The sequence below is a fragment of the Colletotrichum paranaense genome (genome assembly GCF_030867605.1).
Source record: "Colletotrichum paranaense strain IMI 384185 chromosome Unknown Scaffold_19.1, whole genome shotgun sequence".
Classification (NCBI taxonomy): domain Eukaryota; kingdom Fungi; phylum Ascomycota; class Sordariomycetes; order Glomerellales; family Glomerellaceae; genus Colletotrichum; species Colletotrichum paranaense.
The window spans coordinates 627,192-653,188 of NW_026848977.1; the positions used below are offsets into that span (position 1 = coordinate 627,192).

The following is a 25,997-nucleotide window of genomic DNA, read 5'->3' on the forward strand; positions in this document are numbered from 1 at the left end:
AGTGTGAAGAACGCTCTACGCGGTGAGGGTGACTCGCCCAGCCCTCCATTCACCCAGCCAGTCACGTACGGTTGTTGGCATGGGAAAGCATAAGGTGAGTGGTGTGTCTATGGTCTTTGGTAGGGCGAACGAAATCTTGGCTGGGTGCCAGGACCGTGGGTAAAACAAACCTCGGAAGCTGAAAATAGTTCGGAACAAGCTCCTGGAGCAAGTACCAGATACTTTTGAATGACCCTGCTTCTCCTCGTGGTCTGTTCCGTGGAGAGAGAGGAGAATAGGTAATGGTGGCGTCTCCTTGTTGGAGTGCCTGGTGTGGGGGAGCGGAATGAATGCTCTCCGCTGTGAGTGAGTGAGTGAGTGAGTGAGTGAGTGACTGACCGACTGACTGAGATGGTCTCATAGTGTAGGTAGGAATTGGTAACGGAATGTCTGACAGTCAATCTGTAAGTGTACCTGCACTAAAGACCGGGCAGTGTGAGAAAGGGGTGACGTCGGGCGAGAGGTCTGGATTCGGCTCAAAGGGGAAGACGGATTTGGGGCGAAACGCAGCCAGTCTTTCCTCATTGCCGTCATTGGCCGAGTTGCCGAAGCTCCTTGCATGTCCCCCGCCGTGCCCCGCCATACCAATGCCCTCCTCCCGCTACTGTACCGTACCGCCGTACCTGGGGACGCTGGGCTTTGGGGAAAGCACAGCAACAGCAGCAGTAGCAGCAGCAGCAACACAGCCGGGCCATGGGAAAACATTCTGCAACCCGACTGCACGCAGTTCCCGTACGTCTGCCGGTTCCCGAGATTCTGCAACGCCATGCTTCCGTCCGTCTGTTATTGGTATTGTACTCAGTGCTCCGATTCATCCTTCCCTTTTTTTTCTTCTCCATAAACATAACTGAAAAACACAAATTCCGTCTGGTAATTACTTGGAGTGCAGAGTACAAAAGTCGAAGCTGCTGCCAACTCTCCCCCAAATCTGTTGCGCGGGGTAGCGGCGGCTCTCGAGCATGTGAAGAAACCGTGCCGGAGTCGGTAGCCATTCCATTGGCGCCGGCTTAACCCAGAGCTGATCACGCTTTCCTGGCGTGCGTCACACTTTCTGGCCTCAGCTTCTCCAACTCGCGGGAAAGACTTGGAGAGATACCTCGGCCCTTAGGTCGACTCTGTACCTCTCGCCGAATCCAGCCGCCGTTTCGAAGATGCTTCCGGAATCTCCCTACCCTCCTCCTTGAGTCGTTCAATATCTACCGAGTACCTGTAGTATCCATCCTACATTACTGTCAGTCACTGTGTCACATGTCCTGTCTTAATACCAGGTTACCTCACACCACGCACCACAAGCCAACCTCTTGCCACACCTCCAAAAGCACAATGAGGCTTGATCAATCTGCCTGCTGTTACGGAACTTGTCCGATCGACACGTGCCGAACGTATCCCTCCCCGTCACTTCGTCCCATATCACCATCTTGTCACGTCAACTTGTACAAGTTTGGATCGCATTGGGTGGATATCTGGTTTGGCTTTGCAGCCAGTCTAACCTCTTTCAACAGTTTACCAGACCCTGCCCATCCCTTCATTCGTGTCTCGATGCAGTCGAAAGGCATGGTCATGCATCTTCCATTTAACGTCAGTCCTTTGCAAACTCCTTTCCCAACCTCCAATATCCGACGTGCCGCGGCAAGATATGAGGGCAAATGCAGACCCCTCTCCAGCCCAATCCAACTCGACCCAGACTCGACAACAGGTCCTGTACCGTTTTTACCAGCTTTTCGTCGTGCTTTTCATGGCCCATCGTGTACGTTATGTGTAGGTTCGTCTCCCGACCACGCCAGGGTCACTCAGAGGAGCTCGGCAAGCTGCTTCTCATTGTTCTCTTCAACGGCCTTCACAAAGGTCTCGTAAGGGGTAAGCGTTCCAAGAGCACGCCGCATGTGTGCATTGACAATCTGCAGTCCATACACATAGCTTGCGTTAACCCATCCGAAACTAGTCTTCATTAGCAAAATCATCACAGAATGTCACGGACACAAACAACATACCCCTCCTTGGCGACACCCTTGAAATCGAGACCCTGATTACCATACTCTGCATCGACCCTGTGAGGATCAATTGGTCGAGTAACGTCGTATTTCTCGACGACCACTCCGTTGAAGTCAACAAAGGCTTTGGTCATCATGAACAGCCACTTGTACGCTAAACGCTCAGCATCCTCGTTGAAGCTGTATCGGACAAGTCCAGTCCAGGCAAGCATCTGCTGAGGAGCCCAGCCGTAGGGATAATCCCACTGGCGATTAGGTCGCTCCAGGCCAACTTCACCACGAGACTTCTTTGTGCCTGATAGCAGACCGCCGACGGCCTCGAACTTGGGCAGGGCCTGCTGGACCATGGCTGCCGCCTGCTTGGGAGAGGCGACGCCTGCCCACAAGGCCCAGAAAGTGGTGCAACTTTCATAGTCGCACTGCTCCTTCTTGGCGGTGTTGTAGTCGAAGTACATACCCGCCTCCTCGTTCCAGAGGTACTTGTCAATGGCGAGCTTTCTGCGCTTCGCCCGACGGTCCCAGATTGCCGAAGTAACCACTTCGCCAGCCTTGAGCGGTCCAACAGCGAATTCGTCAGGGATGACGAGCTTATCGTTGAAGACGTTCCGGATGGTGCGGGCGATGTCAGTCTCGTACTTGAAGAGAAGCGAGTTCAGGTCAATGGTCGCAAGATCGGCGCAGATCTTCTCCAGCCTGTAGGAGGTGTCGTGGCCAGACTCACGCACAGCTCGGTCATGCAGGAAGTAGTCGTCCAGCTCCGGCTCCTTGATTTTGCCGTGGTTGTAGGCCTGAACGAACTCTTGCCAGGTGATGCCATGCTTCTCGGCGTAGGGCTCGAGAATGTGGACAAAGTGGTCTGCCTCCGTCTCGGGGGGAACACCCAATCCTTCAGGCCGATATCTCGAGAGACCAGTCACGGGGTCCAAACGCGGCTCAGCAACCCAGACACTGTGGTACTCCTTGATAGCGGCGAGCATAGACGTGCGAAGGAATTCCTTGGCATCAGGCTCGTGCTTGATCTTCTCGTAGACGCGGAGGGCCATGTCGGTGAGGAAGGGGGGCTGAGAACGGCAGAGGTAGTAGGAGCGAGTAGCGTTGAGAACTTTGCCGTAGTGACGGATACAGAAACAGAAGTTCTGCACCATGGATTTAGCCAGATGGACTTTGTCGTTAACCAAAAGACCAAGTGACTCCATGTAGCTGTCCCAGCCATAGAGCTCATTAAAGCGTCCACCCGGCACCACAAAGGGAAGACCCCTGAGTGTGTCCTCGCCCGTCTTGGGATCCTTAATCTTCTCCATTTCCACGGCGAGAAGGCCGGGCTTGGCGTTCATGTCGCGAACGAGCTCAGGCGTAATGACCTCGGGAAGCCTGACGACATCCAACCGGATCTCTGGGCGGTCGTGAGCCACCTTGGTGTAGAAGTCGAACTGTTCCGGAGCTCCAACAGGAACATAGATACGCGGACGGGGGTCATCGGTCCAGTCCTTGGGATCTTTAGCTGCAATCTCCACGGTCGAAGCATCAATTCTTCTCGTCAATCCCTCCCAGAAGTGGTCTTTGATAAGTCTCGACAATCGGTTCACGGGGTTCTCGTTCAGGCGGCCCTCGTCGAGGATGATCTGTTTGCGGCCGTATTGTTGGGCAAGCGACAACTCTTGCAGCAGGTTGGAAAGCATGTAGGTTCCTCGGACATCGAAACGGTTGTGGCCCGCGGAGGCAGCAGTTCTCAAGGACCAGACCTGGGTCGCATCAGCATCAGCTTCGTGTCTCCTCCTGTACAGTGGGCGACGGGAATCATAGGTATACCTTGGGACCATTGTCCTCAATGGTGATTTGCATGTTTCCATCGGTATCTTCTTGAGCCTGCAAGCTCTTGAGCGTCTCGTCTACCTGAATGAGGAATTTTCGGTTCGCAAGGTTTGAGGATTCGTCTAGAGGATTCGTAAGTCAGCATATCAGCAGCCCAAAGAACCGTAAGCAGGAGTGGACTGACCGTGACTGCCTCTTCGGAAGGGCTCGCGAAGTCCCATGCGCTCGAATTGTTGGAACAAGCTGTTCTGAAGAAGAGGGAAAATAGAATTAGTATCTACTACAAATGGTTCCAAATGGGTGACAACAAGCGGTCAGGCGTGCGGTATCAGCAGGGGTGGCTAATGTACCTGTGAGTAGGTTCTGGTTCGAGGTCCAGCACGGTTGACATGGCGCTCCTCTGAGGTATAGTAGGTTTTCGCATCGTCGAAGACACCATTGCCTTGGTCCTCGCTACCACCGCGAGGGCGGCGTTGACTCGTCGGAGAAGTCATTGTGCGCGGGTTAAGCGGGGTTGTTCGCGGCGATCGCTGGCAAGGTGGGAAAGCTGAAAAGATCTGAGTCAATTGCTTGTGACGGGAGATGTAGGTCGCTAGATCGGTATCAAGCGAGGGTATACGCCGAGCTGGCCGGAGTCGAACTTGTAGGAGTATCGAACGACAGGAAGGGAAAAAAAAAGATACTCGGCAACGTGAGGATTGGGGCGGTGTAGGGAGTTGGCTCGATGAGAGAATGGGGGGAAATTGATGTGTGTAGGAATCCGTGTCACGAGGACCCCAATATGAGTGGGAAGAGACAAGGGCGGCGTGCGGGATGTGTTGGCTGATGCGGTCTCAGGTCTTGGGCCAAGCAATCAGGGTACCTCCAAATGGCAGGCGCAACAGGCAGAAAAGCAGGTAGGTGAAGGTGGGAGAGAGGTATCGGTCGGTACGGGTAGGTAGGGTTGCAGCTGAAGCAAGGTACACAGCTTTCTGCAGCTGACAACCAACGAGTTAGCACCCTTTTGCTCTGTTGCTCTTTTTTTGGTACCTTACGTTTGCAGAATGTGCGCTCGTACTAATAGAGGCTGCAACACTTTTCTCTCCGACGTGGGACGGAATAGCTGTCGGAGATGCGAAAGTGAAGTTCGTTCGGGTTCTCTGTCGTGTCTATGTAATTTCCTGTGTCGTCATAGGGAAAGAACTCCAGAGCTGTGAGCCTGTACGGATACCAACTGCACTCTTTCTCGTGTGAAATCCGGTTCCAATTCTTTAAATGGAGCCAAGTCGGGTCCCAATGACGCTATCGTGCCAGACGTTGCTTTTCCAGCGGTCTCCCCCACGCCCGGTCCCCCATCCTTCTCGCCTCGCTGCACGCTGCGGTGAGAGGTGCCGGGTAAGGCGTGGGCCAGAAGCCTCTGGTCAGCCAATCAACTGTCTTCGGGCCATCTCCGACCCACCCCGGTTCCCTCGATCCAACCAAACCCGGCCTTTCTCCGCTCCAGCTCCTCGTGTCACGTGAAGCCACCTGAACAGTCGGCCCAAGCTTCCTTGTCCATTCAGTACTGTATCACGACAATTCGCGTTCACCAGTACCTGATACTCGGGCAGAAGTACCTTACAGAGTTCTAGACTCGCTCAGCTTACTCCGTACATTTCACATCAATTGAGCTTCATACAACATTCCTCAAAGACTTGCATCCGTCTCCGTTACCCGGTGGAACATGACATAAGTTGGGGTAGGAATGTGTACCCCGCGGACTCTGAGACCCTTGAATATGGCGTCGCCTCATCCGGACCAAGCTCCCCCAAGAACTGTCAACGGACTTTTCGCCGCCAAGGCTCCCAGCTTTGCTTTTTCTTTTGTTTCTTTCTTTTTTTTTTTTCTGTCGTCAGCCAGCGACGACTATCCAATTTCCCCAAACACTCAACTCTCATTCCACCTCGCCCCGTAACACTCGGATGATATTCAATGACATCGCAAAAGAGTTGTCGAAATGTGACAAGAGAACTACTGGCTAGCTTTGCAGTCACATCAAGAAACTCGGAAGCGGCTGACATAATTGAAATCTTCGATGAACCTGGTGTGGTAGCACACAAGTTCACCTCGGACAAGACTCTCCAACTTGTTGAAGAAGCGTGGTTCTTCAACCACCTTCCCCCCTCACCCCTCTGATGGTGTCAATCAGGAGGTCTGGCTAAGACTCTGAGACCGTTTTCAGCCTTGATCACTCATTTTCTGTGTATTGTACTGATGTACGCTGTTTCACGTTGCGGACATGAAGGGGAGCATTTGCTAATGAGTTGATGTCCTCGGGATCCGAGGGAAGAAATGTGGCGTGGCTTATACGCACAGGGCTAGTCAACACCGACTTTTACTCAACCACAATAGCAAGCTATGTGGTAAGATATTTTCTAGACCCCTTAATTGTTTTTGAAGGTAACAAAGCCACTAGTTTGCACATTTGTAAACTCTGACTTTTTGACTTTCTCGCAACCATGGTTGATGATGCCCTCGAAACCAAGCGTTCGCTTTGGCCAGCAGTGATATCTCTTGCACCGTCGAGTCATTGATAGGAAGGATCTCTCACAACATCTGAGTAGTTAGGTGGATAACTGAGTCCATGCCAAGCGTCATTTCGTATTCCACCTCATTTGATCATGGTCTGCCATCAATGTCTCTAGCATCATGAACGAGCTGCGTCGGATGGCCCCTCGCCACAAGTTCGTTCATACTTAACTTGAATTTACTTACTCAACAAGTCAGTCACCAGCAATCATGAATGTGATTACCCTAACGGCATCTATATACCTATGAGATGGTCATACGTGAGGTCTGTCAACTGCATCGTATTTGATCCACCCACATCACTCAGAGCATCGATCCAGTTTCACTCATTTCTTGGGTAATGGCTTCAATTCGATCTGTGGATTTCCACGTTTCAATGCTTACACTGCACATCGCGATTTCCCTGAGCCACTCCAGTATCTCATGTACCTGGGATGCCTAGGTGGCTCCTCGTCGCCTCTGGAACCATAGAGTCTTGCTCAAAGCCGCTAACTCAGAGTGGCGTGCGAGTAGCAAAGCTGCGAGACATCTCACATCGTCTCTGTCTCCAGCCCGTACGACGATGAATTGTATGCGACTCGATGGGGATATATAGGTAGCTTTGCATAGTGAAGCGTCAGTTTGACAGTTCTTGACAGTCGGCCCGCGACCAGCCTTCATCGGTCTATGAGGGTGAGATGCACCAGGACAGGCGACTGAAACCCACATCAATGAGCATTGCTCCATGGGATTATCTGTTCATCAGACTCGTCGCTCTGAGGATATAGTTCTCGCAGACCTGGCCATCAAGAAGGGGCCTATATTGTTTGCATTGATACGTTGGTGGAGTGATAATGCGAGTTTCGTCAAGTCGGTGTAAGTCAGCACTCAGCAGGATATGAGAACCTCGCCGCAGGAATGCATCCCTCCCCACTAACCAGACTTGCGATAAAAGTGTCTCCTCTCACAGTAAAGCCTCCTCGCATCCCATTCATGCTAGCGGTGATCTGTCGAGTGTGGTGTGTTATATGCCATTGGCAGTCGACGAGAAGATTTCCTTAGGCGCTCTCAATCCCACGCTATTCTTCGATCCATACCCTTACAAGTGTCTTCAAGAACCACAGGAACATTCTTATTCACTTAGCGACGTGTACTTTACTAGGCAAAGTGGTCGACATGGAATCTCATCATAGTCACAAAACTCCTCTAGTATGGCCTCACTCGGCAGTGGCTATAGTGCAGCTAGTATGAAGAGGTCTGATTGCAACAAGTAGTACAGCATTAGTGGAAGCGATGCTAAGCACGGAGATCGGCTATCTATATCACAAGCCCATACTCAATGGGGTGAGGTGAGCATGAGAGCTCCTCAAGAGAAGAACATTATAGCACGGCGCCAGCAACTTCACGAAGATGATGATTAAGAAGACTATATGCAAGAGAATGTGCGCAGACTCGAATCTTGAGAATATGACTAGTGCTCTCCAAGTCATTCTCTTAGCTGGTGGATTTACAACGACGACTTTTGCGTTCTTAGCTCTAATAGAACGCGAAGGATGGGAAAGATGATCTCATGGAAAGCCTCACGTCTTCTTCCCTGACTCGCCCTGGCGAAATTCATAAATATAGCTGTGAACAAGACCTGGCATTTGACTATCTACTTGAGCTCGTTCAGGTTATAGGGTCGTTTTTGAAGAACCCCATGGTTGTTGGAGGCTCGTGTGAAAGGAGATGTAAGGACGTAGTCCATAGTTGAGAGCCTCGCGTTGCGCATACGAGGCCTACCGTATCCCGATAGTGAGTCGCATTCTCGTTCGACTATTTTGAACGTCTATGTACTTGTACCGTAGCTCACTCGGTAAAACCTCAACCTCCCGTCTCTTGTGCCCGGCCCCTTAAAAGGGGGAGAAACTGGAATAGACGGCCGCCCAAAATATCTTCAAAGGCAAAAGGAGTTCATCTGGGTAAGCTACACCTTTTAGCACTCATGCTAGGAATCTACCTCTGACCCAGAGCCTAGCTTCGAGTAGGTTATGGGCGCACTTGATCGTGGACCTTCAACCATTCCACCACCCCACTCGGCTTGTCCTGACCCGTCGAACTAGACGGGCGCCGCCTGGATAGTGAAGGGGGTGAGGTCGAGAGGTTGTATATGCGCCTTGATTGTGATGTCTTAAGGTGTGTGGAAGGGATGAACAGAAAGGCGTATGCGGAATCGTCAAGCGATAGACGAAAGTCAAGAGCAATAAGCCGATTCCCCTTGGAGCTCGCTTTCCCTCTCTCGGTTCATCATGCACCACGTCCAGTTACATTATCCATAGTATTGCGCGGTAAGTTGAACTCGCAGAATTGCCTCAAGAAGGGATTGGGACCTAGGCTGTCGTGTAGATTAGGATATCTGACAAAATGGTCTCAACCAGCATTGTCAGTCTGCCGCTTACGTGGGTCATGAGGGTTGTTGTCACCAGCGGCCTTGTCAACTCTGAATCATCCGTCAGCTAGTTTCGATGCTGGTCATGGTTCCAATAGCGCAATTGAACGGACGTGGTAATAGCCTCTGAGGTATCGCACACTATCACACCGCTTTGCTGATCCGGGGATTGATCTGTATTCCCGCAGGTACATTTCCAAGACCAAGAAACTCTGCCGTTCTGCGATCTTGCCTGCTAACTTGTAGCCTGTGAGCTCTCGGCTCACATTTGACCTCGTTCTCAACATTTCGACTAATACCAACGCCGATGGTGTATGTTATATATATATCTTGGCAGCAGTAGCAGAGTTCACCGGACATACACAGTTTCTATTCTCCCAAATACGTCCTTAGTGCGCTTCAGATAGACCGCTCAATCTTTACCTCTGAGGTTTAATTCTTGGGGACAGTGATCTGTTGATAAAGTCAGAAGACTAGGTCTGCGCGACTGTTGCCATTCACGGGGACACGCCAAGATGTGCTATACCCTCCGACGTCTTACCAACGTAGCCAAAATCCCCGAACTACCAGATAGATGACATGACAAGGACCACATTTGCATGCTAATTTCGTCCTAAGAGTCGTTCACCTCTATCCGTACTCCCATGCAGATCACTGGGCAGAACAGGCTGAATACCACGAGAAGGCCCAGTGTTTACAGGCCTATGCTCCCATCTCAAGTCAGTCTTCTGAAGTTATTTGGAGCTTCGACGTCAGCCTCACTGCACGATTTTAGAACCAACTCTCGTGATTCATAATAGCAAAGCTTCAGGTGCTATGTCTACCCCTCCATTCGGCAACATCGAAATGTCATTACGATCAGCCTGGGCACTTTGAGCTTAAAGACCTGACTCTCGATTATGAGATAAAATCAAAGTTCACAAGTCATCAAGGCATGAAAAGGCCTGGGATTGCGTGGGCAGACGAGGGAGCGCCAAGCGCCGTCACATTGTATGTCAGGGAAGTAAAACACTGCGCTTGCAATTACTCTCAAGAAGTGCTTAACAACAAGGACTCAAGACTCTGGAGTGTCGCAACTCGGATTCCCCATCCTGTACATGGCGAATTGGACATTAATACGTCACGAGAAGTTGCGATATCCAGATATAACTGGAAACAACTATGTCAATTGAAAAAAAGATCTGCTGTGCCGTTATTCTAACGTCATATTCACACCATCATTACGTTCAAAAGACGTACTGAGTCGCAACTGACCGACCACGTGTGGAGCTGTTCATGTAGATGCGTGGAGCTATCACCAACCTTAAAAAGTTGTGAGTATGCGGTCGGTGGACTTGTATTCTCCCGGACAGAGCACCGACTTTTTGCAGGGTTGAATGACTTGTCAACTCTCAAGGGAATTGACTAAGGGGATCGATCTAGCTGGTCCCTGAAAACCCTGACAGGAGCTCTTTGCCTGCCGGTTGCATGTTGCTACATAGTTTGCCCTATCGCCCAGTGCCTTGCTGCCCATTAATATCTCGTATTTATCTTCGGTGGAACTATGACGCAAGCCCTGGGAGGTTGGCTGTTTCTCCCTCCAAAACGGGCAGGGACATCGTCTCCTACCGACTCAGGCACCGCTTGGTCAGCCGTCCCGTATCCGATGGGGAGCGCTTTACGGAACCTTTCCCGACTTTCTCGAAGCCCCTCCTTCACGCTCCCGAGCCGTGCCAAGACCGGGTACCCTCCGTTCCGCCAGCGCCATCTGTGACGAACCTCTTGCACCTGCTGTTAGCTGCATCATCGTGGTACGATACACAATAGCCGTTTGTTGCGTCTGTTGCTATTGTACCATCCTGCGAGCAAATTGCTACCATGAACTCTTCCGGAGCTAGGGCCCTTGGAGATAGCTGTGACGGGAAGACCTAACCATTGCCTTCGCTGCTAGGGGGGTGAGAGAATAGTCAGTGAGCCGGCAATCTCCAAGTTCGGCAATAGAAAGCATTTCCCTTCCACGACACACGCACGATTGCCTGGATGACTTCTGACTGAGATGCAACCGTCATGGATAGACTGCAAACATTACACCGCTCGAGGGGCAGGTTTTTCCTTTTGACTCTGCAGTCAAGGCCATTTTACTGGCTGATCGCGATCCACGTCACAGCGTGTAGGTTACGTGTATCTCAGCGCTCTGCACGGAATCTATAGGCTTTCGGTCTCGCCGAAAAGCTTTAGGAGTTGAGAGTTCGGGGGATAAGTTAGCAACCAAAAGACAAAATACCTACCGATGAAGCAGAATTACCACTGAGAGATAATCCAACACCGGGCAAACAAGTTTCCTTACTGTCGCTTTCAGTTTGTGGCGCAGCAAGACTTGCTTTAACGAAACTCTGAACTCTCACAGAGAGCAATGTAACCACGACTTCTTCCAAGACTTATTAATTGGTGACCATGCATTTCTTGACAGCTCAAAGACAAAATTATGGGAATTTACAGAAAGTTCAGAAGCAGAACGAAATATACACCGTCATTAGGTTAGTTATCGCACTCGGAAAGGCTGTATAGGCACAATGGGACAGCCAAGTAGCTATCAAAGCTAGTACTTTAAGCTTTTCGGTATTTGAAAAAACGCTTTACGGGCTTTGATCAAGTGACACATGATGATGTTTGACACGCACGCACACCTTCCCGTACTTGACTACACACCACCATGGTGTTTTAACCTTTTGGCAGCTGCACGCAATCCCGCTCCAGTTTCCACGAATACTGTCCCGGCCGGCACGACTCTCGACCACGGATCCCACCCAGAAGTTGGAAGCTTCCATTGAGGGCCTCGCCTCTCGGGTGGCTGATGCTCCCTCGCCTCTCCCAAAGGGGATTCCGGACAACCCCCAAGCCCGCCCACTTCACGACCTCAGAAGAATTGTTCCGTACGGGAAGCGGGAGGGAGCTAAGAGGTAGCGCCCCGAAAGAGACAAATCTGTCGCAGCTGTCAGGTGGATGTCATTGCTTAGGTTACGTCTGAATCCCGCAGTCAACACAATGCTTGCAACTCTCGTATCGGAGAAAGTGCGCCATGACCTAAGTGTTCCATCAGAGAAGACCAGACAACTAATATCGAGCTCGTTTGGCGATATAACATGTCTTGGCATAGAGAGTTAAAAAAAAAGGACAAATTTGCAATGGGCAGGCGATTGATTTGATTAAATCGAAAGCTTGTTCAGTGAAGAGACTGGGAGCAGGGCTCTTGAGAGAATCAAGGGACTTTACACGTGTAAGGCACGGTACGGTCAACGCCCGATACACGAACCGCAATTTTAGGTTTATAGAGGGGTGTCACGTACGAAGATACCACTCTCGAGATGTGTCATGAGGTCCTTGTACACTCGTCTTGACTCTACCTGCATACGTCAATCAGGATATGGCCACTCTCTATTGATACACGTGGAAGCACGGGTGAGCAGCGGCCGGGAACACAAACTTGGACGTCCACACACCATCTCAGCTACCGTTCCACGGTACTCAGTGGGGATCGATCCCGGGAATCTTTCCGCCCGGTCCGCACGCAGCCACTTGCGAATCGTGGGCAGCAGCGTCCCATGATGTCTGTTTGACGACATTCCTGGGCAGAAATTTCCAGACGATATGAAACAAACCCATCTGATCTTTTTTTCTTCCTTTTCTTCTTTGCGAAATTCCATGTTCGCTTCGGGACATATTACGATTACGGTAATTCGTCCAAAAGTTGTCCAGAGCCAAAGGAGCAATTCTGGGCAATTCAGCAACTCGTGACAACCCTTTTAGATTATTGCACCCAACCAGCAACAAACTCTCTTATTCTCTTGGCCCTTTGTCAGCAATACGGACCTGAAACCAACCGTGCTATGCTTCTGGAAGCTTGCCATTCTAGGCCACGCCCCGAGAAACGAGTCAGAGGGCGGAAGGCTTCACTATCAGGGCTCTCGCCTCAGTAAACATCAATTTTGAGCAGAAAAAGGCGTGCTCGGGATTGCCTCGGAAAGAAAAGCCATGGGGGCCCCGCCTGATGCTATTGTCGGACCTGGCCCGGTTGCTGATTCAAACGACAGCCCACCATCGCCCTGGAACTTCTGATTGTTGGTACAGCAGTCGGAGGTGGACCGTTTCTATGCGTAACAAACGGCGGGTCTTCTCGTTAGTCATTGCGGAATGGGCCGCTGGGACGCTTGATAATCATGTACTGCGCAACGAGGCCCATTCCGAGGCTCTTCCTGACTCGAGTCCGAGGTTCATTATCGCAATATCTGTGTCAATTCTAGTAGGATTACCATCTCAGGCGGAGCAGCCACGGCAGCCTGTAAACTGGGGTGTACCAATCAGAGCCACCCGCCTCTTCCAGCTCCCGGAAGCGGCATCTGGCCGGCAACTCGTAGCCATGTGGAATCATGGATCGATGGGATGCAGGGATATGTATACATTTCCTTAAAGTATCGAATACGATGCACGATACCCGCCACCAAGTGGACCGGACGTTGAATGTTGCACATATCGCAAAAAGGACGAAAGGAAGGGGTAAGTACGAATTGGGATAACGAGTCGCAAGATGTGCGTAAAGTGGACGATTTGCAGCATGCCGCCAAGGCATTGTCTCCGTACGGTTTAGACTTCCAGACCTCGGTGAAGGCGACGGACGCCGGTGTTGGAGGAGGCCTTTGGACTCAGACGCCAAGAAGGTTGGAAAAGTTCGAGAAAAAGTCTATGTGAGAAAACTATCGCGGGGTCCTGACTCCCGCGTTAGCCGCGGAGGCCACGCCTAAAAAAGGTATTGGAAAGGGAAGAGAGGAAAACACTCAGAGAATAGACCATCCGAACTATCGAATTATGTGCCTGTGTCATCGAATGCTAGCATTCAGAGAGCTGCAAGTCACTCACGTCTCTCGCTCTCTCTCACACACACGCTTTGACAAACGCACACCCACCCACACTGATCACCCCTACGTTCACCCCCTCGCCCACAAGTCAGCTACCACCAGGATGTACCACAGTAGGTATGCATTCGATCCTGGGAGACGCCAAGCAAAATATCCGTGGTGGGGGTGGCATCGTACCAGGGGACCCAGATGTTCAGAGGGTCTCGCCATGAACCACGAGCCGGACCCGAAGTGCGCCAACGACTTCGGAGGAGCTCGGGGTGCCAAGCATACTGGTGGTGCATGTTGTGGCCTTGTTCAATTCCCAACCAATAGCACATCGTGCGACTGAAGACCGCTAGACCGTGAGATGTAAGCTGTGTGTAATGTAAAATCATGAAAGCATCCTGACTTTTCAGCCCGGCGGGCCCTGGCGGGAATTTGACTTTCGCATCCCTGACGACAAGCACTCGTACTTGTATAGCAAACCTTGTCCGAAGAGGACCCTTCTGCCTGCCGCGCCCCGCACGGTCGTCGCAAGCGTGCTCTACATACTATGTATACTTGGACGGGGTTGAAGGGTCCTCAAGAAAGTTTGCGCTATTGATATCCCTCCAATTCATTTGTCTGGACGGAGAGATCACCGTGATCACCTGCTGCCTGCAAAGTTTGGTTGTACTTGAAGCGGTCAACAAGGCTGAACTGAAACACCAATAATGAACGCTCAATGATTCGGTTGAATTATTCGGTAGAATTCTGAGTTTATCAAGGTGATATAAGAAACTCCCAAGCAGCACTATCGAAGCCATGGCAGCCCGGGATCACCGACCTCTCCGCCCACCGTCTTCCGGGTCTCGGGGACGGAAGTGCGGTCGGTTGGTGGAATTGGATAACGACGGCGGCTGGAGCTATAGGCGGCAATCGGGGCTGATGAGCTTGAACCTGCCGGCCCTTGTCGGTCCATGACACGTTCATGTTGAACTCCATGGTGATGCCAGGGTGGTAATGCCAATACTGATCGGGCCCAAATCCGATGAATGTCCACCTGGATAATCTTCGGGCTTACTCCGAACCTCTCGTTTCCTATTCGATATTACGAAGCGCGCTCCAAAGTTTGGCAGAAAACCTGAATACTGACATTTATTGCGATAGAGTTTGTATTGCATTATCTGGTTGCCTGCTGTAGTAACCGTGAACGTTGGATGAAATCATTGCTAATTGCATCATCACCACGTACAAAGTTGCGAGGAAAAGAGAAACTGCTGCCAGAGAAACACCGAGGACTTCTACGAAGCTTTGGACGGAGGATGGCGCAGCCGACCTATCGATACTCCGAGGTGTTACGGAGCTTGAGCCATTAGGTAGCTTCCAAAGTGGAAGCCCCTGTCCCACACCCTTGACGAATTCCCTATAACCCTCAACCCAGAGGAGATCGTGGGGCAAAGCAGAGATCCTGAAGGAAAATGGTGCGTTTTCGCAGGCAAACCTTTCCATTCGAGGGATCGCATCAGTTCTCAGACCTGCTGACAATCTATTTAACGGCCTAATACGCTTTTGAGTTGAGAAGGCCCTCGTAAATTTGATGCGAGCGAATGGGAGAATATCGCAGCGATGCGCTGAGGCTAACACATTCCGCAGATTGACTTTTAATGAGCGATGAGTCCAACATGTTGGTTCCAGACCTCTCCAAATTTCTGCCCGTTGTTGGAGCCAAGAGGACGGGCTAGTCAGTGCGAGTGATTTGTGATGGCGGTGAAGTTATCATGGGGTGTGTAAGACACAGCGCATGCGTAGTAAGAGTAAAGTTTGTGGCTTGTCGCAGACACGTCCGTATCTGAGACTGACCCGGGCCGACTTCCGAGTGATGAGATGAGGTCGGATACCGGGACCAGTCTTTTTCCGATATATCTCACGTGATGAAAACGCCACCATATCACCAGCCACATCTCTGACGGCATGTTCCGCACGCGGGTGCCGCCTCTACCGGGTACCCACGACACAGCTGGGCAGTTCGTCGGAGGAGATCCATTTCTCGTCAGATTTTTTCAACATCCAGGGTCAAAGACGCGAGAACCAACGTGACTTTCGCCGCGCGCGTAAGCCACCGAAGCAGCATCCGCACTGATCAGTACGACCGAGCCTTTTTGCGAACTTTTGGGCTGATTGTGTGCGCACACCGACGACTGGAAGCTTCGGCGACAACGGCACCATCGGAGACCGGCGTATCGGAGGCAAAACACACTTTTTGTCGTCATCCACGCGGAGTTTACGGCGATTCGGAACCCAGGCTTCCAAAAGAAAAATTCCGTTTGCACGCAAGCTTGATTAGCTCGGCGCGTCTCCATCGCAACCCATCACTCACGACCGACCTTACAACCTTGACTCGAGTCGAGACATACCACAACGAGCCATAAGAATCAACAATCTGTGTCTAGGGGCTATTGGCGTAATCGTGCTAGCCATCAAGATGATGCGACCAGCTTTCCAATTGGCAACCCTACCGCGCCGTGCGATACCGGCAGCGAGGCAAAATGCAACAGAGGCACTGTGGAGGAAGCAATTCACTGCACCAACGAGAAGTTTCAAGACAACAACCCCGCAAGCAACATATCAAAGACCTGGCGCATCGCAAACCCAATTCCGCTGGTCGCAAAGTCAGACTTCAAGCTGGATCACGTCTCGGCTCGAAACGATCTTCAGGTCATCACGCCGGACATTCCGGTTCTCCGCCAGGCAGAGCAACTCGGCAGACGGTGCTGTCAAAGAGTCGCTTTCGCTCAGTCAAAGGTTGAAGAAGCTTTCGCGCGAATATGGGTGGTCGGCCGTTGGCGTGTATTTGGCGTTGAGCGTTCTGGATTTTCCTTTTTGTTTCCTGCTCGTGCGGATCGTTGGAACCGACCGGATTGGTGAGCAATATATGCGAGTCTAAGTGTGGTGAGTCAGTACTGACACATAGGTTGTAGGTCAACTGGAGCACTGGGTAGTGTCCCACGTTCAAAAAGTGATCCCTGATTCAGTCAAGACCTGGTGGACCGAATACAGAGCCGCACTCAGCAAGGCCGAAACCGAGCAGCTGGGAAACAACGACATCAGCGATGCTGTTGAGAAGGCAACATGGGGAGTCGAGGAAGCTCAGCGCGCCAACAAAGCGGAAGCCAGTAAGTCGACATGAACTGCAATACGAGAACTCTCGAGGTCGAGGGTTGAAAAGCTCCACGAACTGACTTTGTTGTAGGCTTGGGAACTCAGTTGGCTTTGGCATATGCAATCCACAAAAGTTTCATCTTCCTCAGAGTGCCTTTGACCGCCGCGGTTACGCCAAAGGTTGTCAAGGTGCTCAGATCATGGGGATGGCAGATCGGCAAACGGCGGAGCAAATAAGCCGAAATCTGGGGCCCGTCCAGCCTCCGCTCGGCTGGTGGGTCGGAGATCCTGGGATGCCGGGCACCTCCTTAATGTATTATCAATTGAACGAGACGCTCGCCTTATTCTCGGGATTGGCATGCGAATCGGTCCTGTTTTTTTTTCTTATTGACGACTTATAGATCCACTCACCATTTAGACCAGCATGGCAGCATCCAACAGCATTCCGCAAAGGTTGTAAACTTTGTGCCGATAATTGTATAATACAGTTGGCTTGGCTGAATAGAATTTGCTTCGATACAAAATGGTACCGGATGTGAACGGCATGATGACCAACAGACGGCACTATTTGTGTTTTCGCATTGTAATCGAAGCTGGGCTGTCAACGAGCCGTGACTCCCGAGTGTGTGGGAATGATCCAAAGTTTTGCTGAATCTTGCCATCGTCGAAACGTCATGCCCGAAGTCAAGGGCCCGGAGATGGCCTTGGCGTGGAGACTGGAACGGATGAAAGAGTTGTTGTTGACATACAGCGGATGCAAGACAAGCGAGGAGCAAAGCGTTGTCCAAGCGCATGTAGCAAACAGCGCTACTGAATGTTCTTCCGGGCTTCGAGAATCATGCTCGATTCATGGCTCCCTAACTAAAAGAGACCGCGCTTCAGTATTGGTGGCGCGCACAGGGCTGTGGTTGAGCACCAAACGTCAAAACCCCATGGCCGAGCTACTGCCTTAGTTGGACCGACTCCGCGAGGGGATTCCCAGCCGGTCATGATATCCCAGATTGATAAGGTGACGCAGGTCTCCGGCACGGCCACGGCTTTACTGCGGCGTAGTTGGACCAAGCACCGGGTGGTGATAGTGGCTGCTGGTCATAGTGGACAACGGAATGTGGCCGATCGAAGGCTGGTTGACCGGGCCTGGCCACGCGATGGTGAGAGCTTTGGTCGGTGGCCGCGATGTGCTTCCCGTCGAAGCCGACCCGCCCACAATCTCCCGAAGTCTGTAGAGCCATCTAGACCCTTGAGACGAATCTCTACCCCGTGAGCGGAAATCGAAGTGCGGAACGGTGCCACGGCACTGAATGGGGTGGCCTCTTGCCTCGCTTTGCCTTGCCTATCCGCGACTCGCCTCTTGGCTCCCCCTAGAGACTCTCCCGTGGGTCCTGACGGTGATGTCTTCCGTCAACTCTCCGCACTTGAGAGGTGAGGGAGCATAGAGTTTACTGGCCACCTCAGTAACGGACGAGGATTGGTTCTCATTGCTCAGTCCGAGTGGGTTGCTCAATGATGGAATTCGGTTCACCGCCGCCTGACCGGGACCTGACCGTATACCTCAAACGGTAGAACACCCACAGCGTCCCTCCCTTACGTCTGCCGTGGCACTGTTGGTTCCTGCTTGTCAGGCCTCTGCATGATCACCCAGCCCGGCTCCGTACTTCTCCAGAATTTAAAGTTCTCGGTCTTCTAGAAAGAGGCCCAGGGCAGCACGTCCAACCGGTGGAACAGGTGGGAACCGGTGGGCCGTCGAATCCTGACTCGCCCCGGTTTTCCACGGAGCAGAGCCCTTCTTTCTGACTTTTGTCGTCGGTCGTTGTCAGCAATGAGTGAGATGGGGTTTCCAAAAATGATAACCATGTGGAAGCCACACAAGCTGTCTAGGTTTTGGATCAAAACTCTGTTTCTTACGCGGGGCCTGGGGGGTCCCCCAGCAACCTCGGGATCTGAAGTTGGCCTCCCCCTACTTCATACCACCCTCGGCCCTTCACCCATCACTGACCAGTACTCCATTCAGGTACCTCACGGTCAGCCTTCACTACTGCACCCTCTGCCAAAACCGTGTCGAACAGTACCTGCAACTGGCTGATGCTCTGGCCCGGGTGTCTCGTGCCATGCTGACCGGCGCACCCCAACTCCGCTTGACCCCCATCACCAAGCCGCCTACTTGTGCCGTTCCGTGCCTGGCACATCCGGAGCTCACCACAAGCAGGGCGGTGGAATTGTGAACAGGCAGGCCAGAACAGACGATGGTCGATCCACAACCGGTCCGGAAAAGCCGCTGCTCAGAGACAAACTCTGAATGGGGGTAGAAGGTGGACAATCCGCGGAGGAATGCCAAAGATGAGCAATAGCAGCCCCCCTGTGCCGCACCCGGCCCAGCTCTTAAAGTCCAACCTTTGCCTGACACACCTGTGGTGCTCATCGCTGCTGTGATTCCGTTTTGCCTTTCGGAGGAGCGACTAGCATTTTCCCAACTGGGACACACCTCCGTGGTGAGCGACCGCCGCTCAGTTGTCAGGTCTGTTTCACGACAATCTCGACTGGCCCCAGGAGTCGTCATCGCAATTCCACGGATTACCTCGTTATTGAGTAACGAAATTTGTATCGCCGTTGGAGGACCCGGTAGCGTTGGCGCCGTCGTCGAGACCGCGCGGGCTCTGGGTCAAAGAATAGAGACTCAGAGTATTGCGTCATCTGATTTTCGTAGTGCTACGGACGTATGCCAAAAAAGACACCTCTTGCATGCTTCCGTGGGTGTTGTTCTTCAGCCCTTCAGGGCACCAGCCACTCCGCAATATTCGGGACTAACACATAGATCTGGTTGAACGCGGGAGGGCGTACACAGATGCTCTTGCTTTGCCACAAAGACCCAGAGGCTGGTGATGATTAACAAGTCGTTCATTGGCGGTGGCTCGGGGTTTTCCAGCAATCCTTGCGCTCTAGATAGCGCGTGTTCTAGCACCTAGCAATCTAGCAAACGGGCCTATGGCACTTGCGGGGCCCGAGACGTCGGCTAGATCAGAGATCGAGAGCCGCCCCGGGAAGAGTAAGGGGTCAAGGTAAGCTAATACCGTTACATACAGCACGGATCGAGTACGTAGCTACTGATATTCTGTCTACTACGGCGGCCCAAGGTGTGGTACCATTCATTCTAGGCTAAGCGACGGAGATGTCGACTAAGTGCGGTAATGGATTCGAGGTTTCGTAGGGAAGCCAAGGCCCCATTCAGATTACTTCTCCGCTGTCCTGGACACTGTTGGACCGTTCCCAAGAGCTCAGGCGGAAAGACACAACCTAGAGGGAAACTCCACAGTGGATTGGTTGTAGGGGTTTGCCGTTACGTGGTGATTTTGAGAGTCACTGAGAGCCGGGGGCCCAGACGGTCAAATAACAGGGAGCTAGTGAAGATCCTACAACTCCAGCTTTACGAACCAGCCAATCTCTACCGTGAGTTGAGGTCAATGTCTGGATGACGAGAGTCAGGTAAGGCGGTGCTTTCAGCCTTTAAGCGGAGTGCCGGCAAGGAGGCTCCAGTCTCCAGAGACTATTCAGGGTCCGCGCAAAGGTAAATTTGGACAACAAATATGCCAAAAAGGGACGAATAGGCTCCATACAGCGAATAGAATTATCGCGACGGTCCAATGATCAGACAGCGACAGAGAGCTTTTTTTTCTCCCTCAATTACTGGACGTGCGGGGGAATGAGCGTCAAGGGCAGTTGTACACTATTTACAACAGGGAGTTGTACCAGTTCGGTGCTCAAGTAGCAGGGCGGTACGGGTTGATGGAGAGCTGGGGTAGCTCTCTCTGAGAGTTTACAACGGAATCTCGCAACTTCGGGGTTCCCTGCTTAGAGTGACCTTCGCTGCAACGCCACAGCGAATGGGTCAGCGTCGTGCTGGGCGTGAGGCGTTGATGATCGCACGCATGGGGCCGGTCTCGGTCAACGACCGAAAGCAAGCATGACAGTCGCTGGGCCCGGCTGGCACGTTGGGGCATGTCGAACAACAAGGCTACGAAAGGGCCGAGATGGTTAAAAATGGGTAGCAAGTTCGGTGCCAACGCGGGAAATAGAGGCGGAGGATTCAATTAGAGAATGATGATAATCAAAAGAGAGTTTGTATCAAAGCAGGGCCTCGTCTGACTCTTGATGAGAAAGGCACATCCATACATCCATACAACAACGGGAGTCTTGCCCTATTCGGGAGCCTGTCCTGGAGGATCGGAGTTGCCATGCCTCGGGATGAGGTTATACAACGTCTCGGACGGGAGGCGAAGAAGGGGCGCTGCCGCGATGTTGGCGGGATGGCGCAAACAACGGGAGTCACGAACAGGAAAAAGAAAACACTGTAAAAGTTAGATATTCTGGAGCCATGACGATGTTGTTGCCCATCCCGATCCACATACAGCTGTAGACAGGCGAAGGACAGAGGGTGCTGTGGGCAGCAGAGCGGGAAGGGCGAAAGGGAAGGGATGGAAGCTTGGCTCTCAGCCGTCGTTCGATCGTAGGACCACTCCCCCAATGAGGAAAAAAAAAACCCAAAATTCAGTCCAAGTTACCTACGGTATTCCGTCCCGCGAGTCGCCAGTCCCGGGTCGGAAGTCGGCTCGCTCCCTCCCAGCAACTCGGAAAGATAGAGTTTACTGTAAAACAAGGCACTTCGCTGTCCATGCAGGCAGCAAATTTCCACTTTCCTTGCGGCGTCACCTCCCTCGCACTTTAGCCCGAGAGAGACGTGTAGTTAGGCCAAGGTGCCCCTCACCTTTGTGCTCCGAGGGGTGAGGGTGCAGGAAAGAAAGGGTTGTATCCGCAGTATGTAGATGCCGGGACATGCCCCAGGGTGAAGGGTGGAGGGAAGCCTTGGCGATAGCAAGGGCAAAGCTACGAATACCTACGGCTACGGGTACGGAGACTCAAGGGGTCGGTTGACCTGACTTAGACAACCTTGTCGTCGAGAAGAGAACAATACGCTGACAAGCTGATTAAATACGACACAATGGAGAAGGAGGAAAAGCCACTCCTCACACGAGAGGAGCACAGAGCGTTAACCGCGCACGTACCTTGGACCGCCACCATTCATACTTCAGTACAGATACACACGCTTTTCAACACAAGGGAAGAGAAGGGGGCGGGTATCCTGGCTCGACAGTTCCAGTAAACTGGAAGCTGGGAGGTTTTCTGGTCCCGTGCCGGTCCCTTGTGGCTACAGACTGATGGACGGGGGATGGGGGATGGGAGGGCCCTAGTGCGAAAGCTGCTGCACGAGGGGGCCAAAACGGAGAGCAACCCCGTAGTCGAGAATGGCATAACGGGATATCGATATGTACGTACCGCATACAATTACGACTCCCGGCTGGCAATCAGACAATCAAGCAATCAACCGCGACGCGGGCGGCCCCCAACCTCCAGTGATTAGCACGCTATGGTGTCATAGGGCCAGGGATGAGACGGATCATGGCAGATCCTTTTCTCTTTTTGTGAATGTTTTCTCTTTCACCGTTCGGGAGTATTACATCTGATACTTGACTGTCAGACTGTAAATCATGGTCATCTGCAGTATCCTGTCAAACATGTGAGGCATTGAGACGGTTCGTTCCCCTGTGAGACCTGAGGGAAATAGATGTGATGGCTTGTCAGGCAAGACATGGGCACGAAGTGATAACAAGGGACCCGGTTAGGTGCCCAAAGTCCGATACGATACCTCCTTGTGCTACGGCAGGCAACTTCAGGGCGAACGTTCGGAGGATTCTGGTCCCTGTCCAGTGTCTGGAGAGGGATACACAAGCGTGTTTGCAACGTATTGTCTCTGTGATGTGTTACGTGTATTCCTCTACGTACTGCTGCAATAGAGAGCATGCATATCGTTCCACTGTTGGTTCATACCCGTACATCGAACACGGTAATGCTTTGCGCAAGGGCGTTATGGGGATGTCTGTCTCCTTGATGTGATGGATCATATCCTTGAACCCAGGGTATCCGCACTTTAAACTCCTCGAAATGCAGACTTACGTATGTTGCGGAGCCCACCAGAACATCATGATGAAGCTTGGGATAGGTGCGAGGGGGGGAAAGAAAAAGTCAGCTAGGCCGGGCGTGGCCTGGCAAGGCCTCCAAGATTAATTGTTTGGTCGTTTGATTGTTGAGGGCATGCTTTCCCGCGGCCCCTACGTACCTAGCGCAAAGAGAACGTTTTTTTTCCCTTTAAGCCCACAAGCCACAGGGAAAATGTGTGTATCCCGGTTCATGGGTCAATGGGATGGGCGTCGCCGCATGGGGGTGAAGACGCGAGAAAGGCGCGAGGTGAAGGGCGGATAGTGTGGAAAGGGTAAAGGGAGTAGAGGGTGGACATTGAGCCTAGAGGGGCGGCCGCCCGGTGGCTTACCTGTCTTCAGCCTTCGGGCAACCGCACGTCTTTCTTTTCGCATGGCGGCACATGCTTTAGGGTGTAAGAGTTGTTGCAATGGCATGGGATAGCTTCGAGTTTAGTTGGACAGTAGATGGGTAAGCTCCACGGATGATACGGCGGGGAGTGCGTAAGTTGGATTCTAATTGTCTTCAAGAGGTCCATTCCAATCTCGTGAATGATGATGGATCAATCATAAGCCCCCTTTTCTCGCGCGGTTGCCTGTATTCGTGCCATCCGCCCGCCCTCCTTAGGCTTCATGATACTTGGCCGAGGTCAAGACGTGGGAAAGGCTGAGGCAGCGTCAGAGCTAAGAAAGGCAAAAAACGAAAGAAAACCCCCCCTAGTACCTCGAGACAAACAAGAGCCAAATCAGGCGCGACAGCCTCCATTCCGGTGGTTATCGAGTTGGTAATAATGACAGGGCTCGGAATAAGGTTGCAATAGCTAGGACGAGTCGCAATTAACCGCCCAGCGTCAAGTCAGTTGAAAGACATTTCAGCGAATCAGAGGCGCCGGGTGCGTCTCCGTGTACGTACTTCGGAACGGGTACGGGTACTCGCCCATTACCTGCCTACCTTACGCAGTATCCGTACGTTTAGGGCGTATACAAAGTACATAGTATCCGTATTGGTAAGGTAAGGAAGGTAGCCAGGCCCGGAGAGAAGGTAATATCGCTGGGCCAAGGCAGGTGATGAGCTGGGATGTCTATGCGCCTATGCACCGCGGAGCGCAACAAGCGTAGTGCGGCTAGGTACACCAAAGCGAGGTAAAGCGAGGTTGGACTGGACCGTTCCGATGCCCCCTTGGAGATTCCCGTCCCCTCGTCCACCTTTGGCTGTATTGGTAGGGAAGGTGAGAGCGAGATACCTACATACACAGTAGAAAGGTAAGGTAGGTGAGGCCCGTAGCATCTGCTCCTGAGTCTTGACTCTTGAGAGTCTTGGAGCCCCGAGCTCCTGACTACTGCAAGTCAGTCAATGTACACCAGCATGACTAACGCACCCCTTGCCCGGGTTTGTAAAAGCGGGTCCGGAACAGTATCTGGGCCATATATCCGGTCCCACCTTTTGCCTGCCCTGATGGACCATTCCAAGGGCAAGAGTGACGCTGCATCAACTCCAGCCTCGTTCTGGTTGGTTCCTGACTCCCAAGCTGCCTTGTCGCTGGCCTTTTTCTCTCCTTCTCATACAGACATGCTCCTTGTCGACTTTGCCATATCACACACACACACACACATACCCTGTACACGACCGGTGTCACACAACCACACGCTCGAGCACACACACACACACACACACACACACACACACACACACACACACACACATACAATACACACTCTCGCATATTGCCCTATGGATACTGTCACTACCGCTTGTCATACGCAGCCACATTCATTCTCCTGCCAGGCGACTGGCTACCAATACACCAACTTCTGCAACTAGGCACTAGTGGCTGGAGTCCGATGGCAGCAGAACACTTGAGAGTCAGGAGTGTCATCTCAACGCCCTGTTTCTCAAACATGCTCGCTCCCAAGACATCCTTACATCCTCCCTTTCACAGCCACTGGGCAGTCTTTCTGCTCACATGGAAACCCCAAGACAGACTTGCCCAATTGACAGCTTTTCCCACTTGCTGCAATTGTTGCTGCAGCTTTGCCAGAGCAAGCCCTGCCCCCTTTTTTTCTGCTCGCCCACTTTTGCTAGGACGGCATCGAAACGATGAGGAGCATGCTTCTAGACCTTTTCTCTTGACTAACAGTTACTGGCCGACCTGCGAATACCATGGAGCAACTCAACTTGAAGCAGAGGAGCCTGTCACCGTTCTTAGCCCGTAGGTATTTCGAACTATCTTCGGCCTCCCCCCCTCAGAAAAAAAGCCAAAGAAAAAACCGTTGTCTCACCCCCTCCATTTCAGCCTTGACTGGCCTCACCGGGCCTCATTAATCATGCCTATACGCGGTAAACGCCAACCTTGACATCCACTCCTCCGTCGCGCTCTTCTGTCCGCCGTCGTCTTTACTCGTACCTCCTGCCTTTTCGCCACACCGTCTTGACTCTTCACGGCCCAGCCGAACATAGGCTTTTGCCAACTCACGCACATACCGCATATTTGCATCATACCGTGGCTCTCCAGTACGCACAAGTCTGTGCTTGCTATTGTCCGTCTCAACTATCAGCATCACACGCGCATTCCGACATGCCTTCAGACACTGGATAGAGCGATCGTCGGGAACTCAGAATTACCTTTACACTCAGTCAATCGCATTCCCAAACAGCTTGGACCAAAACGGAAATACCTCCGTTCTGGTGATGTGTCAAAGAGACTTTTGGCCATGTGGAGTCCACCCACGCCTCTCTTGTTCCATCCCGATCTAGGTCTTGATGGGTGATTAGCATTCGCGTCCTACTTGCCCTCGTAAAGCCATGCCGCGCTGAGCTGAGCTGTGCTGTGCTTTGCTGCGGTATAGAGTACTGATACTACCATCATTTGACCTCGACTGCGCGCTTCATACCACGCACAACAAGGGGCATAAGCACTGCTTCTCAGCACCTACTCGTGCGCCAGCATCGGCTCCAGTAACGTACCCCCGGGTCACGGCATTGCAATAACACTTATCTGCAAGTTGTTCCTCCTGGCCGGTTACGGTTTTGACGGCTCGCGGGTGGCTGCAAGTCTAAGGGACTTTGAGAGCAAGCTGCTTCAACTCGTGACTAACTTGGAGGCACCAAAGGTCTCCCGGTCAAGGCAAGCTTCGCTTAGAGTTCAGTTCCTTCGTCGTC

General features: G+C 52.2%; 4 protein-coding genes across 4 annotated transcripts; 1 reads left to right on the plus strand and 3 right to left on the minus strand.

The window, feature by feature from the left end:
* Nucleotides 1–1,829: 1,829 nt before the first annotated feature.
* CPAR01_15499 (neutral trehalase) lies at nt 1,830–4,336 on the minus strand (the record flags this gene model as incomplete). The annotated part of the gene is made up of 5 exons (XM_060499747.1): nt 1,830–1,977; nt 2,031–3,772; nt 3,840–3,964; nt 4,027–4,090; nt 4,193–4,336. 5 exons carry the CDS (start codon nt 4,334–4,336, stop codon nt 1,830–1,832), a joined length of 2,223 nt encoding a protein of 740 aa, XP_060341747.1.
* Nucleotides 4,337–13,896: 9,560 nt separating this feature from the next.
* On the plus strand, nt 13,897–17,048 carry CPAR01_15500 (peptide alpha-N-acetyltransferase Nat2; the record flags this gene model as incomplete). Its single annotated transcript, XM_060499748.1, has 3 exons — nt 13,897–13,966; nt 16,631–16,825; nt 16,903–17,048. 3 exons carry the CDS (start codon nt 13,897–13,899, stop codon nt 17,046–17,048), a joined length of 411 nt encoding a protein of 136 aa, XP_060341748.1.
* A 170-nt stretch (nt 17,049–17,218) lies between these two features.
* CPAR01_15501 (uncharacterized protein) lies at nt 17,219–17,605 on the minus strand (the record flags this gene model as incomplete). The annotated part of the gene is made up of 1 exon (XM_060499749.1): nt 17,219–17,605. The coding sequence occupies one exon, from the start codon at nt 17,603–17,605 to the stop codon at nt 17,219–17,221; it is 387 nt and encodes a 128-aa protein (XP_060341749.1).
* A 1,238-nt stretch (nt 17,606–18,843) lies between these two features.
* On the minus strand, nt 18,844–19,368 carry CPAR01_15502 (uncharacterized protein; the record flags this gene model as incomplete). Its single annotated transcript, XM_060499750.1, has 1 exon — nt 18,844–19,368. One exon carries the CDS (start codon nt 19,366–19,368, stop codon nt 18,844–18,846), a length of 525 nt encoding a protein of 174 aa, XP_060341750.1.
* Nucleotides 19,369–25,997: the final 6,629 nt, after the last annotated feature.